Raw genomic sequence first — 18,384 nt, 5'->3', positions numbered from 1 at the left:
TTTATTACAGTCTTCTTTATTCCAAAGGTAACAAAAACACAAGATTACTCGCATTCACTTGAACACAGATGAATTTTAATAGCTGAATCAAAACACCTGAAACACACTTGAGACTTTTAGCAGCACCAGCAACAGGGAGTGTGGATTGCCATAGGGCAAAATTGAGATGGCCAAGGCAGGCACAAATTGAATTTTGAGGCCCCTGGAGTTTTATTCTAATGCAGAAAAATGAACTAAATAAAAATTTGGTATGACATTTTAATGGACTATTAAAAACTATACATAGTTCTAATGAGCAATGTCATTTTAAAAAAATCTAGTGTTCCTTAAAAGCAAAACAGAAAACAAACCAAAACCCCAAACCATCAACACTAAAATATTCCAGGGTATCTCATCAATCACTAGCCCTTTCTGCACAGTTTCTGGGGCTTAAATTAGCCTTTCTCTACATTAGCCAACTACACATAAGCAGCCCAGTGGGTGGTACACATCAGAATGCCATTGCTTGAATCACAATTAAGTACCTTGTTAAGAGATCATGAAGTGACTTGGCAGGGAGGTCAGTGTGGCGGCTGCGAAGAGAAATGTGGCTTCAGTTGATCCATCAAGATGATTAACATCTGTCTTGGGTAGAAAGCAGGCCTAAGAACATTAAATTTATGTGATTTTTAGTCAACAAATCATACGCCACCACAACAAAAGCAAGTCCTTTGAAGAGTCAGTCCACGTTGGTCTTTCTAATGGCCTAAGATCTACAAATAGAAGTGATCATAAACAGAATGCAAATAGAAAGAGGGGGCCCATGTCCCATGCACTTTTAAAAAATGAGCATTAACAATGACTAGTTCTGACTACAGCAACTTGAAAATTTCCGCCTTAATGTGATGGCCGCAGTTGGATCATATGACTTGGAAACCAGTGTTGGTGGCTGTGGGTGAAGCTAGCACAGGAGCTTAGACTTAAGAGCTGGGGGGAAGGGGAGAGGGCCAATTGTGGTTCTGATATTCAACATCAAGGCTAGTCTGGCTGATGGGGCCAGATCTATATCTTAACTGGAGATTTGGGTGTGGTCATTTCATTCTATTTTCATATGTTTTTGGAAGTCTTGGCCTTTTAGGCCAGGTAAGCCTCTCTGCATAGGTGACATAAGCAGACTTATGTGACTGCTACTACAAAGGAGAGCCTGGACTGTTGTAAAAGTTGCCCTCGGGGAAAAATCCCTTTACTGGTAGTTTCTATCAGTAATTCACCATTTTGGTTTAGATATTTATCAAAGAGAGCATGGATCTATAGAATAAGAGCTACCCAGGACAAGTGGATCAATCAATAAAAACTAGGTTCTGGACTATAAATTTCAATAATGTGATTTAGATCCAGGAGCCATTCGGCCAAAAATGGCCAAGCCCTGTTGTACTTATGTATCTTCTCTTCACAACGCTTACATTAAAATACGTTAAGATTACTTAGAGTTCCAGACTTTCCCCTGCCATTGTCCAAAAGCAAAAAGAATTAACTGACCAGGTGCTGTTAAAGACAAGCCACTTCAAGGCAGCATTTTAAGACCAAAGCAGACTAAGACATGAGCACATTGCCCTCCTGGGCCTGAGCTGCCAGCCCATGACAAACCTGTAATTACATGGCACTGAAACATACATTATACACTCAGGATTTTGAGTTGGAAGAGAGCTGAGAGGTGATGGTGTTCAACCTCTCCCTTAGTACAGGAATCCCTTCTATAGCATCTCTGATAGGTTGTTACTCAGCCTCTGCTTGAATGCCTCGATGTGACAAGGCCCTCTCAAGGCAGTCCAGTCCACTGGTAGATAGCTCCCATATCAAAAAAGTTTTTCTGCTTCTTGTAACTTTCACCCTTTGGTTATAGTTTTGCCTCTTGGAGCAGAAGGACAAGTAAGTTTCCTCTTCTACGTGGAAAGATCTTCAAATACTTGCAGTTAAAGAACTTTGGGAGGGAGACTCATTATCATCTACTTTCTTTCTAATGGCCTTCCTGATGAGTTCATCCTGGTGGCTGAAAGGACCACCTGAGTCCAATGCAGCAAATCATGACTAAAGACATGTGTTGTTAGGAAGATCAGGCAGAACTCTTCAGTTAATGAAAGGCTGACATAGAAGCAACATCTCTATGCAGTGAGGGTACAAAGTAAAGGCAGATCAACCATTTCTCTCCAAAGAAGGTTGGAATATTTAAACAGGATCTATTCATTTCAAATAAAAGGAGTATACAGTTCCCAGTGGCATGAGTCTGTCTTGCATTGAGGTGGTATTCTTTGAAAGGCTCAGAGCAGGAGAAAAATATATAGAAGGGTTTCAACAAGGCAACATACATTGTTACAAATCTGCATTCCCAGGCATGCCAACTTCATGAAGCATCACTGCTTTTGTTGAAACACAGCTCAAGACTCATATCTTTCCTTTGGCAGAAATGTAAGGAACTACTTTTCAAAAAGTTTGCTGGAAACCCTTTTCAGTTCACTAGTGGAAACACCTTCAGTGATAGCTGTAGCTCTCCAACTCCATGTTGCTGAAAGCCTCATTTTCACAGCGGGTTCTGGGTTAATACTGCAAATGTGAAACTATTTAATTCACTCAAGACCTAAATCTTCCTTGAAGGCCCTGGTTGATATATGCAGGGAGGGGAAAATAGCAGAAATCACACACAAATACATTTGGCTTGCTCCCCATAAAGCTTTTTCTTCTCAACTCCCAACTTCAATTTGAAAGGCTCTGATTGACAGTCAACAGTAACATCTAACTACCCTTTTCTGGACACTCTTGGATGCGCCTAGAAATCATCTCTGCTTACACTATTGACAAATCAATGTTGGGGTATACTCTTCTAGAAGCTGTTGCCTTAACAGCATGAAGATCCAGCTTTGGAGCTGCTGTTTAGGTCAACGGTATGGCCTAGCAAGCAATGCTCCAGCTGCTCCTCCACTGCCAGAACCTGCCTCACTGCTTCTTCAAAGGCCACTGTGACATTGGTGTCATCTTTGGCACTCGTTTCCAGGTAGGGGTAATCCCCATGCTCCAAACACCAGGCCTGTGCCTCTTCAGTGGTCACTTGCCTTTCAACTTTGTCTACCTTGTTCCCTAGGACTACAAAGGGGAAGTGATCAGGGTCTTTCACGTCTGCATAATAGATGAACTCTTTCTGCCAGTTGCTGAGATTTTCAAAGCTCTGCCTGTCATCCACACTAAAGGTCAAGAGGCAGCAGTCCGCTCCTCTGTAGAATGGTGTTCGGAGACTCTTGAAACGTTCCTGACCTGCAGTGTCCCAGATCTGGAGGGTGACAAAGCGACCATCGACTTCTAAATCTCGGTTTAGGAATTCCACACCTATAGTGTGGAAAGCCTGAGAGTCGAATTTGTTGGTTACATAACGGTTCATGAGGGAGCTTTTTCCGACGCCACCATCCCCTAGGAGAATGACCTTTAAGAGCAGGGACTTCCCACTCATTGTAGTGGCAGCAGGTGGGTATGGGCTTGTGACCAAGACAATCTAAAAATAAGAGAAAAATAGGAGGGAAAATAGTTAGACCCAAGCAAACTATAAGCCATTCAATAGTGAATTCCTCTGCATTAATTGACAGATTGGACAAAGGTTTCACAGAATGGGCAGGTATATATTGGTTGTGATCTGCACTACAGGGAATACCCATGTTGGTGATATCACAGAGCCTTTGAAATAGTATCATTTCCGCAACTAACTTGGGTCTCCTAACAGTACATAGCAAAAAGAACACAATCTTCATGATGTGCGAAAAAAGAGAATTTGCTTTTCTATTGTCTAATGCCGCTACAATCTCTGACAAAGTATTGCATATTCAAGGCCAAATCTGTTAACAAAATAGTATTTCACCCTAACTAATGGTACAGAGTTTCTGTTTTGGCCCAACACTGGGAAAGCACAAGCAGTGAAGGTTACTTCTGTAACTGATTTGGGGTTTGAGATCTGCTACTGAGAGATTCCAAGGTAGCTGAGGGAAAGGGGCCCATACTGAAGCAGACCTCTAGTCCTGCAACCCCTGGGCTAGTTCTGAAAGTAGAAAGGGGAACAACGTCAAGTTTGTCAAAGAATTTCTAGTCCTGTGGGACTTGCCTATCAGTGAGGGATCTACTGTGATCTTGACTTTTCTGAAACATTCTGATGGCATTATAGAGACAGAAAAAAAGGAATTTCTTACTAGTTTTGGGGAGAGTCCATAGCAGCTTATCTCCATATGGAATACCTAGAAGGTATCTTACACAAATTACATATAGTGATTAGGTCATTGTGGGAGCTAAATGAATCTGTAAGAATGACGAAGTTAAAGGGAATATTATGATAGCAAGAGAAAAAAGAGAGATGGGCCTGGAGCCACTGGTGCCCTTGCCAGAATGCTTCCAGAAGCATATACATTGCAAGCTTAGTAAGAGACACTAAGAAGCCTTCTCCCTCCATCCAAAACTCTTTGATATGTATGTGTAGTGACTAAACATTAGAAATAACAAATTGTGTGTGTGTGTGTGTGTGTGTGTGTCTGATTCATACAAATGCTTCTACAAAGGTATCTACCCACCTGATTCACTTTCCATGATTTTAGTCTTTTTCTTTCCCCAACCCCCACTAAAAAAAACAAACAAACTTAGGAAACTGAATTTCAAAAATCTATAGTAAAATACACCAAGAAAAGAAAAAAGTAACAAATTCAACTTAAATCCACAGCACATATTTAATATGCACAATTAACACTCTAAGAAAAAAATTCAAGCCATAAGAACCTTAACTTGTCCCAAACAGAATGCATTTAATTTGTCTTCTTAGTATGATAACCTTAAAGAAAATGGCCTTTGATAATAAAACAAAGCAAAGCCAGTAGAAGATATTTAGTAAAGGGAATGCACAGAGGGGCCTAAAGTACAGGGAACGTCTACACTAGGCCTAGGCTTCCTTCTATTTTTTTCTACTAAAAGCCCTATTTTCACAACAGGGCAGTTGCCCCAGAAAAAAGGCTAATCTGCCCCAGACTGTCATACCAGCTAATGTTCACAACTAGGTGAGGGACTGGATCAATGATTTTATTGATATAGGGAACTTCCAGAAGAGAGAATTCCCTCTACCAATGCAGGCCAGCAACTTCCTTGCAACTTATGGTCTTAGAGCCCCGAGAGGTTGAGTGACTTGCACAGGGTCACATAGCCAGTGTCAGAGGTAAGACTAGAACCCAAGGTCTTCTTATCTTCCAAGCCTGCTCTCTAACCACAATGCCACTCTGCCTCTCTCACCATCCACAGTAATGAAGAAAATAAACTCTTCGACAAATGATTAGACGGGTGATAGAAGTCTAAACAGAAAATCAATTAGCAAATGGGTGTCACAGCTTACACTGTTGGAATATAAAGCACCTTTTCCACCAAACTGTTTAATAGTTTAATATTATAAATGCCAGGTAATACAACTAAAAATAATGGATTAAGTCATCAATAGTGATATTAATTGCTTAGTCACTAAGCACAGCCCCTTTTGGGGTGGGGAAGTATAATGTCATCGGTGTGAGGAACTCCCTGTTGTGAAAACTCCCTCCATTAATTTAGTTCAACAATTTGTCTCTGAAGTCATCTGGGGCACTGAGAATTTCAGTGACTTGCCAACAGTCACACAGACCATATATATGAGAGTTACGACTCGAAGCCATAGTGACACTATAGATTTCTCAAGCACCCTCATAATTACAAAAACCCATTTTATGCAATCTTTTATTTGCAATTTGAAGCTCTTGAAACCAGCTCAATTTGATAAATGTGTCTTTAAATGGTGGTAGAATAGCTGTTAACATACTTTCTTGTTCGTTGCGTGGATCTGAAAGACAATTTTCGGAAGCAGGACTCTTGACATAGTATGATAGCCATCAATGGCATGTGGGAAATGAACTCAGTCACACTCTGAGCAGACTGGCAATCATATTATCAAATTCATTAAGGGTAATTTTCCTGGCTGTGGATAAGCTCAATAGAATGAAGGGCCAATGGAGTGACTATGGAAACCAAACTACCAGAGAGCTATGATTAGAGTAGAAGAGTGGGACGGACCGCACGGGAAAGCAGACTGCGATTATTTGTACTTGACTGCTTTGTGAAATCCACAAATGATTTTTAACCTGTACCTTTTCATTAACAGCAATTTCACTAAATTTCACTAATTGTCTGAGACAATTAGATACTTATACATCATAGTTCCTTTGCAGCGACAACTTCTATTCTTTGGCTCAGAAATCTAAATATCACCTTCTAGATGCATATTGAACCTGTAATCCATTAAAATCCTCAGATAGTTTTCAAACAAACTATTGTATTGCCAAGAAAGAAAGAAAGAAGAAAAGAAGGAAAGAAAGAAGGAAGGAAGGAAGGAAGGAAGGAAGGAAGAAAGAAAAACCAAATGCAATCTTGGGCTTCATGAAGACAAGTATACTATGCAGGACTAGGGAGGTGATGGTCCCTCTATACTCTGCCCTGGTTGGACCATATGGGGAATTGTCTTCAGTTCTAGATACTACATTTTAGGAAGGACTTTGACAAGGTGAAAGGAGAGGAGAGCTTTAAGTTTATGTCACATGAAGATAAGTTGAAAGAACTGAGGATATTTAACCTGGAGAAGAAGAGACACTTTTGTGTGTGTATATGTGTATATATGTATGTGTGTGTGTGTGTGTGTGTGTGTGTGTGTGTGTGTGTGTGTAGAATATTATAGCTTTTAGGTTTGACATAAGGAAAAACTTCCTAACAATTTGAACTATCTAAAGATGAAATGGGCTGTCTGGGGAAGTAGTAGATTCCCTCTGAAAACTGGATGGCCACTTGTTGGGGATTCTTTTTCAAGTGTGGCCTCTGAAGGCCCATCCACCTCATATCTTATGATTCTCATTTGAGCCTCACAACATCCCTGTGAGGTAAGAACTAGAGGTAGCATCATCCCCATTGAGAACACGGAGGCTCAGAGAAGGATACTGACTTGCCCATACTCAGCTAGTAAGTATTAGAGGTCGGATTTGTATCCAGATTTTCTGCCTCCTATTTCCTTTACTACATGGCCTCCATGTATGCGAAACGGCTTTGTAAACTGAAATCTAGACTGCTATAGAAACTGAGAAGCATAGATTTAGAGCTCCAAAGGACCTCTGAGGTTATCTAGTCTAACTCTCTTAGAGAGGTAAGTGTAATTTTATAGTGATGAGCCCAAAGTCTCGGAGGTAGTAATCACCAAAGGCAGAGGCAGGGTGTGACTCCAGAGTCAGAGCTCCTTCCACTCCACCAGGCTGATACCTCATAGGAAGCGTTGATGATGATGATGGCGATGTAATCATGGACTGCACTTTGAGAGGGTGATTATGACGATGACGAGGATGATGATTATTACTGAGAGGAGGCATTAATAAATGGGGTGAAGACTTTTTCAGAGATCATTTACAACATAAGTATTACCATATACCCTCATGATTATATCTGAATATATTCTATGGATGGCTTCTGCAACATGAAGTTGACAATATTTTTATTCATGTTTCTGAAGGATAACAATTGTATTAGTAGCAGATAAAACAACTCAAAACCCCTTAAATCTGTACCAACTCGATCTAGCCTTTATGCAGTAGGTATATGCCACAAGTCTTAAGTTTTGTTTTTCTGATTAAGTTTCTGTTTTTCAGTAATCAGATTCACCAGTTCAGGCTTCCTCAATTTTTGTAGATGCCTTATACAAGGCTGGGGCAATTAGATGGCTCAGTGGATAGAGTGCTAGGCCTGGAGTCAGGAAGACCTAAGTTCAAATCTGGCCTCAGACACTTGCTAGCTGTGTGACCATGGGCAAGTCACTTAATCTCTGTTTCCCCTAATCCATTGGAGAAAGAAATGGCAAACCACACCGGGAACTTTGCCAAGAAAACCCCATGGACATTATGGTCCACGGAGTCATGGAGAGTAGGACAGGACTGAACAACAAGTATACGAGGCTGAGTGAGGGAGGATTACATCCTAGAACAGTGATAAAGTTTCTCATGGGTCACTGGCAGAGGCTGGCCTCCTCCACCTTGTAGGAACAAGCATCAGTGACAAATCCCAGCTATGTCAGTACTCCACCCCCACCTCTGGGGGGATATAAAAACCTCTGCCCTAGGGAGAGAACTTTGGGTTCATTCAGGGAAGAGTTGGTGTCCTGACTGCTGTCTGACGTTCCCAGCCTGTAAGAGTCCTGCCATTTCTGCCAGATTCAGGAAGCTGATTGCTACCTGTTCCTGTGTATCCTTGCAAAAAAAATCTCAAATCACTCTGCAACTGTAAGTCAGCCTGGTTTAGTCAGTGGGGCCCCCTGTGATTTGAACCCTACCACTGATCAGCTTGTCTGGTCAGGCTAATACAAATTGGTACTAGGAGTCAGGTGCAAGAACTGTACTTTTGAACTAGGGTTATGGCAGGAGAGACTGGGCAGAAGAAAGTGAAAGGGAAGGAGAAGGAATTCCCTGTTCTTGACTGGATGACTAAAATGAAAGCAAACCCAAATGGTGATGTAGATAGGCTTATTTCTTTCCTAATGAAGAAAGCAATGGCTGAGAAGGAAAGACTACAGTCTGAGAAAACAGTCAGTTGTGAAGATGTGGAGGAGAATGGAGGAGGCAACTGAAGGCAAGATATATCCAGAGAAGAATGAACAGAATAGTTGGTGAAGACAAAAAAGGTAGTGATCTCTTTCCTCTCTCTCCACCTCTGACTGGATTGAAAAGGGTTTGTGGGTTAGGGGTGGGTTGGGGAGGGAATAGGGATAAGAAAATTCAAATCTGGGAAAATCCAAAGAACATATTTGGGAATATTGGTCAAAGTTTAATTTCCTTTAAGCAATCGATAACTTTGAAGTCTGGATTTATGGTTCTGTGTTAAATCTGATATATACATGTGATATGTAGGTATGTGTATACCTAGATACATGTATGAGTCTGCTGTTTAATTATGTGTTCACCAATGTGGTAGCAGTTGATTTAGTTTGTAATTTACTATTTTTTTGGAGGCAATCAGGGTTAAGTGACCTGCCCAGGGTCACACAGCTAATAAATGTCAGAGGCCACATTTGAACTCAGGTCCTCCTGACTCAAGGGCCAGTGCTCTATCAACTGCCCCAATTAGCTGCCCCTGTTTTTTTTTTAGTAAGCTACCTAGTGCAAAAGACCTTGGGAAAATAATTTGGCATCTGACCGTGTACATGCAGGTATATACGTATGTGTGTGTGTCTGTCTCTGTAGGAGTAGAGAGGACAGTGGTTGTCAGTGAAAAGAATTTCAGATAACTCTGGAGTCAGGTTCTTTGAATTAGTCATTTAAAGTTTATTAAATTGTGGATTATAAATAGCTGCCTTATCACTGGGGGATAAATTCAGCATAAGATTAATTGTGAAGGATTATGCAGACACCTGTGAATTTGTGTGAAGAATCTGAATCCTGCTTTCCAGTAAAGGAAGAGTTTGGAAGAATTCATTACAGTCACTATTTTTTTTTTACTATGAATTTGATGCAAATTATAATGGGGAGGAAATCAGGCTTTCATATGATTCTATTGGGGACATTTCAGCAATGTTTGGAATGTAAAATTGATTTCAATGACATTGCGTGTGCACTGAATTTCATATTTTTCTCTGTGGTGGGTTTCTGGGTTCACCCACCATGGAATGTTCAATTGTGGGGATGCAGACATTGAATAATTTGGACCTTTGCACCCAGACTTCTTTCCTGAGCTACCCTACCCCTTTTTCTGTTGCCGCCTAAAACCAGGGATGGCTGAGAAGGAGTGGGGGGTCTTTTGCCCCCTCTTTTTGTGTCCCTGGCTTGAAGGGGTGCTCAGCCAGCATTTGCTACCTACCCTCCCCCCTTCCTTTCTCTGAGATCTTTCTCTCTTCTGAGGGCCAAAAAACTCAGACTCTCTGGCTTGTTCTCTCCACCTGGGCCTTCCAAAACACCCCAGCAGGACACTACTGGAAAAGGTATTTGTTACTTCTCTGGCTAGTTCTTGATGGACTTTACTGCAGGTTGTAGCTTCTGATTCTCTTCCCAATATCCTCTCTCCAGATATTTATTCCCTTTCATGAACTTATGCCTATGCAACTCGCTTCTGTGACCTTATCTTCTCTGTCCCAGTACGATGGGTGATTTCCTATTGGAAGATATTAAAGCTAAGTTCCCTAAAGTTCTTATCTGATGGGGCTAATGCCTATTCTGATAAGCTATGACTCGCATATTTGTCTTTAGGCTAAAATCTCCCCAATATAATCCCCTTAATAAGCATACATTCCTTTTTTCAAAGAAAGGCCTAGGAGAATGTGAGTTGTTGGGTACAATCAATGAAGACATGGTATTACTAAGTAAAGACCCCCAAAGTTCATAAGACTCTTGGAATGTATATTAGAAACACATCTATGCATTTCTATGAACAATGTCAACAATTAAAGAGAACATAGGCAAATAATGGGATTTTGGGATGTCTACAGTCATGGCTTAATTAGTTTGGGGTAGATTTGACCCAACTTTCTATTTCTGAATGTTCACCGATGCAATATTTCCTTGTGTAAACTGAGAAAGAATTATGGATGCTAGGTTTGGGATGTGGAAGTTGTAGTTTGGAAAGCAAGTACCTCTTGTATAAATGTCAATTAAACGAGCAGTCCTCAGACATCAAATTATTAAATCTAATCCCTGTGAATAAGGCACCAAGAAAATTCAGAATTTGAGCTTTATGGTATCATGTCTACTCTTTCCTCTGGTTGTGTTCATTTAAACCACCTTGGAGCTCCAATACCTTCTCTAGGAAAGGAATCTGGAATATTCATTGGTTTTTATAACTGTAGACTTGGGCCTTGACCCAAAATAGTATAGGTTCCCTTTTTTCTCATTGGCCTCTACAATTTGTCTCCTTTTGTGGCAGTTGGTGATCCCCAAAGATCTTGGGCTGGAAAAGACCTCAGAGGTTATCTCTGTAATGAGGCCTTGGGAGCATGCCCAAGTCCATGGCAGTCAGCATTCCACTGCGTCTTACATATGAAATTAAATTACTTGCCCAGGGTCTTCTAGGTAGTAGGTGGTAGTAGGTTCAAATCCAACTCCTCTGAACCCAAATGGAGTGTTCTTTTTACTCTATCATCCTGATTGCCTCCAAACTTCAACATTTCTACCCTACTATGCCAACTTCCTTTCTGGTAACCTGCAGCTCACATCTGTCTTCCTAGACTCCAGGTAGGCAGTTCGACCTTGCCTCCACCAAAGTAAAAACTGTTTCCCTTTCCCCATGTGGCCCAGTAGTCCAGAGCAGACTCTAGGAAGCTAACAGTCCCCTCTATCCTGGAATGTCCTGAGAGAAACCTGTATGTGAGATCCTAGGGATGATTTTCTTTTCTGAAAAAGGAATAAAAAAAGTCAATTATCCTCTCACCTTTTTTGCTCTCTCTAGCCCTTGGAGTTGAGACTCCAAGTCTTCTAATCCACAAGCTTTCATGACTCTACCATGACTATGGCAGCTCCTAAACAGTAAGCCCCCCTTTTTTCTCTCTTACAGGACAGCTATAAGAGCCTTTTTTAATCTGAATTGGGGGGGGGAACAGAAAAAGAAGTTCAAAATGGGAAAACCAAAACCCTATAAGTTACAAGTTGTAACAATCCTAGGCTTTAGATGGCAGTTTTAGCCAAAATCATTTGGAAGTAGCAAAGTAGAAGAGGGAACCTAAGTCTTGCAGTAGAAGTTTTAATGAGTGATTTGGGTATATGTAAGTCTAGTTTGGAAATACACATTTTGTCAGTAAAGGCACTTGAAGTACACAAAACTGGAAAAGAAAAAGCATATAGTTATAACAGCATATAGCTGAGAAAAAGTTAAGGCCATTCTAAGTAAAAAGAAAGGTACCCTATGCACACTAAGAAAAGTGAAATTGAAAATAAATAAATGAAAAGAATACCCTGGGTGATCTATTTCTGAGTATTTTAGTATTGAATATGGGATTGTATATAAAGCTCTTTATAAACTTTGCTTATAAGCACTGTATGAACAACATCAACTATCACTGTTGGCTCTTTCCATTCCATTGATTGAAGAATAGTTTTGTAATCATTATTTCGTTTGAAGCCATATATCCCAAAGTCCGTCACAGGCACTCCTAAGTCAAGGAGGTCTTGCCTGCTATGAAGGACCACAACCAGAAATAAAGTATGCTGGGTCACCTTTGAAGATCTCACAATAAGAGCAGAGAACAGAAAAGACCTCTTCAAAACAACTCAGGTTGCAAGAACTGACAATATCTTGACTGCAATGAAAATGTAAAACTGGGGCAGTTATGCAGTGTTTAAGAACATCTAGCAGCACCAACACAAAAACTGAACTGTGAAACTTGAGTTGTCATCTGGGGTAATTTTCTTATCCAGAAGAAGCTGCCTACACGATGTACTCAAATGAGAAAAAGGATGATCTCTGTGCTTTGTTTCCTAGAAACTTGAGTGTAGAGTGGATAATACATATACCGTTTTGTAACTTTTACAACATGGACTCATGGGAGTGTGTGGTTGGAGGGTCTTATTGTTTTAGTAGTTTCAATCTATTTTAAGTGCTTCTGTTTACTCAACATTAGTGTACCCCATGTTATTATTTTGCCCTATATTGATGTCAAGTGTGATTTAGATTGTATTATGATTATCTAATATGCCATATTTGAAAGTTAGGAGAACTGGAAAAGAAGGAAACTTAGAAAAGAGCTGGAAGCTTTGGAAAGACTTAACCGGAACTTAATACGTCTGAAAGATCCACTGAAGGGTTCGTGCAATGTTATAGCTGCAAACCAATTGAGTATTTGTCAATTTTAATGTACAGGCATGAGAGCTGATTGGCTCTCATGCCTGTTGGCTGTGCTGTCTCTTTTGATGACTGTAAGCAGTGGAACTTGCTGTGTAGGGAAGAAATTATTGGGACTATAGTTGCTTCTTACAATTTGATTCTGATTCTATTTTGCCCTTACTATTACTTGCCAGATCAGAAACCTGATAAGAAGACTTACTAAATTATAAGGACTAATTCTTGCTAGAAATTATTATTGATGTGATGGGCTTGATAATGAATCTGTAACCAACTATCAAGGGGAGACTGTCAACAGGGTGCTTACTAAAGTGCTCATGAAAGAAGCACCGAAGCCATAATAATGGATCTGAATAACACATCCGAATATTGAATCAGTCCCAGGTGGTTATATAGGAGCAGAGGTAAGAATTGGAGAAGCGGCCTCACGAAGGTGGTGGCAGGACTTTTCTGATGACCCTACTGTTTTCCTCCCTTGAGAGGGGCAGCCCCCACCTGGTTGACCACACACCTGACTAGTATACCCCTTGGATAGTAGTATGAAGACCTATATTATGAATTGGAAATTCAGGAACCAAATTTTACTCATTACAAAGACAGAATTAAAGAAACTAGGCCCATCAAAACTATGCAAGATCAGTCTGTAATTCCTAGACCAAAACTCTTTAAAATGCTAGCAATATCACCACAAAAATATCTTTCTTCCCCTCTTGCAGTAAGTTCCTCTAGTCCTTAAAAATACACCTAATTGTTCTATAATAATCTTACGTGTAGCCTTCTAACTTGGTATATACAGAAGAAACAAATGTTTGTAAGAGTTGACTGAAATGAGAAGAGACATACTATTAACAAAAGGACAATTTTAAGATACCCCTAGCATGGAAATCCACTATGAAATAGAGGGATGGTATGTGGAAAACTGTATCCCAATAATAAATTTTTTAATTTCCAGTTTTATATATTTTCTTCCTACCATCATATCTTGTTGATAGAAGTTACTCTCATAACCCCTTGGGTAGATAACTTTTTCTCGGGGAGACACTATTCCACTTAAATTGAAAATTACTTGTCTCTACATGTGGAATCCATTTTTTTTGCACCACTAGGATAAGTCACCAAAGCCATAGATCTGGTGACAAGCTTCCTTGCCCGAGGTAAATAAGGGTCGTAATGACTGGTACAGGCTGGTAAACATCAATGGCAACCATCGTGCCAACAGAAAACACAAGTTTATCCATCCCTGCCCTCTCCCAATAAGACAATATGTCATTAAGACTTGAGTACATTCCTTCAAAGAGATCGGATATGGAGAAAAGCAGTTGTATTATTGGCCTGTGAATCAGTTCCAAAGGTCTAAATCTTATATTGACTCTACCTTCTACCACATACCAGTGTATTGTGTGTCTTCATTGTTGCTTTCCTGATTAAGTTTCTGCTTCTCAGGAATCAGATTCTCAAGCTTCTGCCCCCCCCCTCCCATTTTTGCAAATGAACTTGTATAAGCTAAGGAAAACTTCATCTTAAAATAGTGATAAGGCCCCTAACAGGATTACAGGCTCGGGTCATTCCTCGTCCCCTCCCCCCCCCCCCCCCCCCCCAGCCAAACCCAGCAGTGTTAGTACTTTTCCCTTCAGCCCCTGAGGGGGCCTTTGGGTTCATTCATGAAAAGGCTGGTGTTCCAACTGCCACCTCATATTTTTGGCCCAACATGCTCTTCCATGTATCCCAGAACTGAGATGATCTATGTGGCTATTGTGGTTGTCTGTATCAGAGTCTGCAGTGATTGTACTCACCTAAGTAAAGCCCCCCTGATTCCCACCTGTTCCTGTGTATATGTGCAATAAAAGCTCACTTGATTCTGTAACTATAAGTCGGTCTCATGTAATCATTTCCTGTAGCCTATGATTTGAGCCTGAACTCTAATCAGCTTGTCTGGTCAGGCTAACATATCCCCTTAGTTATTCTTAGTTTTGGTGCTAGAGTACTTTTCAAATAAAAATCAGCAGGGAGGGTTCCATTTGTGGAAGTCATAGAATCACAGACTGTTAAAACTAAAAGGGTCCTTAGAGATTTTCTAGTCCAACTTCCTCATGTTACATAGAAAGAAACTGAGGCCCAGAAAACAGAAGTAACTTGCCCAAGATGTTAGTGGCAGATTCTGCCCAAGAATTCAGGTCTTCTGACTCCTAGTCCAGTGTTCTTTCTCTAATTCTGAAACACAGAAAAAGGTTTAACTGATATGAACATTGGTCCTTTCCCACAAACAACCAAAACCAAAACCATAATTCTCCCTGAAGTAGTAGTACTTCCATTATCATACAATCATAGTTGGCAGAGGAGAGAGATGATCTTTTAGGGTACTTTGAGAAGAGTTAACCAAGTACAAAAGCAAATAAAACCATTTTTTTCCTCTCCCAAGGTACACTTGTTGCAAAAATTTAAATGAAACTGTCCAAACTTATCAACAAGTTGTCAAAGGAAGTCTATGAGAACACAAACATATAAGACAAAACCCTTATGTCTAGGCCCCACAATAAGAATGGTATTTGTACCCAGATAGAGAATTCTGATAGTAGCCTGTCCTAGAGAAAATTTGATTCGACAGGAGTCTGAAAGCCCTGAACTTTCCTTCTTTTCCTTAAAGATGCAGACTTAGAAACATTATCTAGGAATCGTTTACCCATTTCATTCAGTGCTCTGACTGATGTTGTGCCCAGAATGAAGAATTCACTAGAGCAGTGTTTCCCAGCAATTTTCACACTGCAGCATTTATATACTCGTTCATTAAAATGGGAAGTGGAGAGGTCTAAGAGGGAGAAAAGAATTAGTCCTTTGAAAATTATAAATGTTATTATGATCGTGGAGAGAGGACCGAGAAACAGACAGGAGAATGGAAATGATATCTGAGTTGTCGTAAGAGGAAGGAGCCTCTCCAATTAGGAATCCATAGATTACTTGTGGCAAATCTTGAGTGGGGTTCTAATATCTAGCTACAAGAAGGGAAAGGTGTTGGTTGAGGGAAAAAAGGAAAAAGAAAGCAGGGCTGTCCTTAGAATATATGGAAGAGAGTGGCTCTGGTGGCAGTATGCGCCAAGGAGGAGCCCAGCAGCAGGGAAAGCCCAGCTTGCTGTGACACAGCACTTAGCTCACTGTTGGGATATATCACACTGAGTGGAAAACACTGCACTAGTGAGTGGGGAGCGGTGTTCTTTCATCTCCAGCTACAATCACCTCAAAAAAGAAGAAAAAAAAAGGAACAGCCATCAACTGGAGATCCCTTAGGCTAAGAGCATAGCCGTTTCTGAGATAAGAAACTTGTTCTTAAAGTCCAGAATGTCTTCCTCCCCCCACCCCCACTCCTTAGGCAGCAGCATCCAACACCATCTGATGCTCTGGAGAAAACCAAAACCTCTCTGTTACACCAAACTCATTCTGCAATGTTGACAGTTGGCCCCTGTGCCCATGCTGAGAGCCTAAATGCCAGCGCTGCCAGAACAGAAGTCATCACCTAGATTGGGAGGGCAGTTCGCGCCCACGATGTTCTATGCCACCACAATGCCTGGCATCTCCTTTAGCTTCTAAGGTCCCTGACCTCCTTCTTTGCCAGCTAAGGCCTCGGAGACTAAAGGCACGGCAGACTGGCATTGGGCAATGCCCTAAGGCCGCCAGGTCTCTCCTAGGGGCCAGTGGGTGGGCAAGGATGGATGACATTACGCTGTCGGCGACAGAACAGGGAAGAATGGACAGAGCCGGGAGCGGCTGGAGGGGCCCGGGGGGCAGGCAGCTAGACCCCCGGGAGGGAGAGCGGGGGCGGGCGTTCCACCCCCGCCCCGGGCCCTGGGCTGCGCGCATGCGTACCCTGCGCTGCCCGCCCCCGTCGCGCGCCCCCCGCCCCCGTCCCCTCCCCTTTGCCCCCGCCTGCCGCTGGCTCCCAGGCAGCTCGCCCTTCCCACAGCCAGGTAGGCACCTTACCAGGGGCAGGGCCAGGGGCCGGAGGCGCCGAGGGGACTGCGGGGCCCGGCTGGCTCAGTGCTGCTCGCTCTCCTGGTCCCCGTCACCGCAGTCACCTCCCCGCCGCCTCACCACTGCCGTCACCTCCGCCTCCTTCTCTGCGCCTCGTTCGCTTGACAGCTGCTGCTCGCGCCCGCCGCGTCTCGAGCCCGCGCTTGCGCCCGAGAGATGGGGAGTGGGAGGGGGAGGGAAAGGGGGGGGTCGGGACGGGGACGGAGGCGGGGCTGGGCCGCCCTGCCTCGCGCCCTGGCTCCCCGGGGACCCCCCTCGTGCGCATGCGCGCCCCGAGGCTCGTTGCTTCACCCCACCCCCACCCCCGCCCCTCTTCCATCCTCCAGCTGTCTGTCCCTCAACCTTCTAGAAGCAGCTAGAGGTCTGGGGCCCCCACCCCCACCCCCCACCCTGCCAGAGGATCCCTGGGTCGAGAGCCACAAAGATCTCTCAGGGTTTTTCATGATTATCTCGTCCAACTCTCTCTTCCTGAGGATGGGGAAACTGAGGCCTACATAGGGGCAGGGAGGGAAGAATCTTCACGGAAGGGCGAATTGATCATCATTTTGTACTGATGACTCTTTACTTCATGTACTGAGCACCCTATCATTCCCAGTCTAGAAGATGGCCAGCAGCAGGGGCATGGCCTCCAAGCTCCTCCATGGAGCTGGGCAGCCCATCTCTCCCCTCCCTACTTCCACTTCTACCAATGGGAACCCTCAGCCAGCAAACACTCACTTATTCATTCCTTAAAATCACTAAGGAAAAAGTGCCAGGTCAATGACTGGCCCCGGTCCATGGTCCTGGAGGAGGTGGTAGGTTGGGCCTGACCACTTGGAACTAACACATGGCAGGGGCATCAGCCAACAGTCATCCGTAATCCCAGGGACGCATTGTTGGGGAATTTCATTTTTCCAAGTGTGTCTGGTGGCTCAGCCCTTCTTTTCCTGTTGCTCTTCCCAACCACTCCCTCCCTTCCCTTCCTTAAAACTGACATCTGCCTGGAATGGGGGGAGGTCCTCAAGAAGTCATCCACTTTCCTCCTCCATCTTCCCACCTGACCAAATGCTACATAAAGCATCTCAAAATGATGGCTAAAGCTATTCCCATCTTCCCTGCGTCATTTAAACTAAATCCCCGGTACTGTAGTTTTGTTTCTTCTCATTTTTCTACTTCTGTCCTCCCTTCAGGTGGAAAACAGAGTCATTACTCTGAGTAATAATCCTTTATTTTCTGGAAAACTGCTGTTAAACTTCCCTCGGGTCTCTACTTTGGACTATTTTCCAACCCTTTATTTTTCTTATTGGCTTGCCTTTACTGAATATTCCATTTGCCTTTTTGTTGTATCTTCTTTTTCTTTGTTGTCGTTGTTCAAACCTGTGATTTCATTGCTGGAGAGTACTCCAGGCATGGAAACTCTCTCTGATAATGCAGAATGTAAGCATTTCATGTGGAACTCGGGGTCTTCTATAATTACCTGTGCCAACAAGAGATTCAGCAATTTGTGTTTGG

At 42.5% G+C, this 18,384-nt stretch overlaps 1 protein-coding gene across 1 annotated transcript; it reads right to left on the bottom strand.

Annotated features, from left to right (window-relative positions):
- RAB9B (RAB9B, member RAS oncogene family) lies at positions 1 to 17,158 on the bottom strand. Its single transcript, XM_036739846.1, has 2 exons — positions 16,843 to 17,158; positions 1 to 3,520 (listed from the first exon to the last, which is right to left on the bottom strand). The coding sequence occupies exon 2, from the start codon at positions 3,476 to 3,478 to the stop codon at positions 2,873 to 2,875; it is 606 nt and encodes a 201-aa protein (XP_036595741.1). The 5' UTR covers positions 3,479 to 3,520; positions 16,843 to 17,158; the 3' UTR covers positions 1 to 2,872.
- Positions 17,159 to 18,384: the final 1,226 nt, after the last annotated feature.

Source organism: Trichosurus vulpecula, chromosome X, assembly GCF_011100635.1.
Source record: "Trichosurus vulpecula isolate mTriVul1 chromosome X, mTriVul1.pri, whole genome shotgun sequence".
In the NCBI taxonomy this organism is placed as follows: Eukaryota; Metazoa; Chordata; class Mammalia; order Diprotodontia; family Phalangeridae; genus Trichosurus; species Trichosurus vulpecula.
Note: the sequence above shows the minus strand (reverse complement) of the source record. Positions and strands in the feature narration are given on the sequence as shown.

Excerpts from the sequence above, each read along its gene's own strand:
- RAB9B (XM_036739846.1), bottom strand. The coding sequence starts at position 3,478 with ATGAGTGGGAAGTCCCTGCTCTTAAAGGTCATTCTCCTAGGGGATGGT.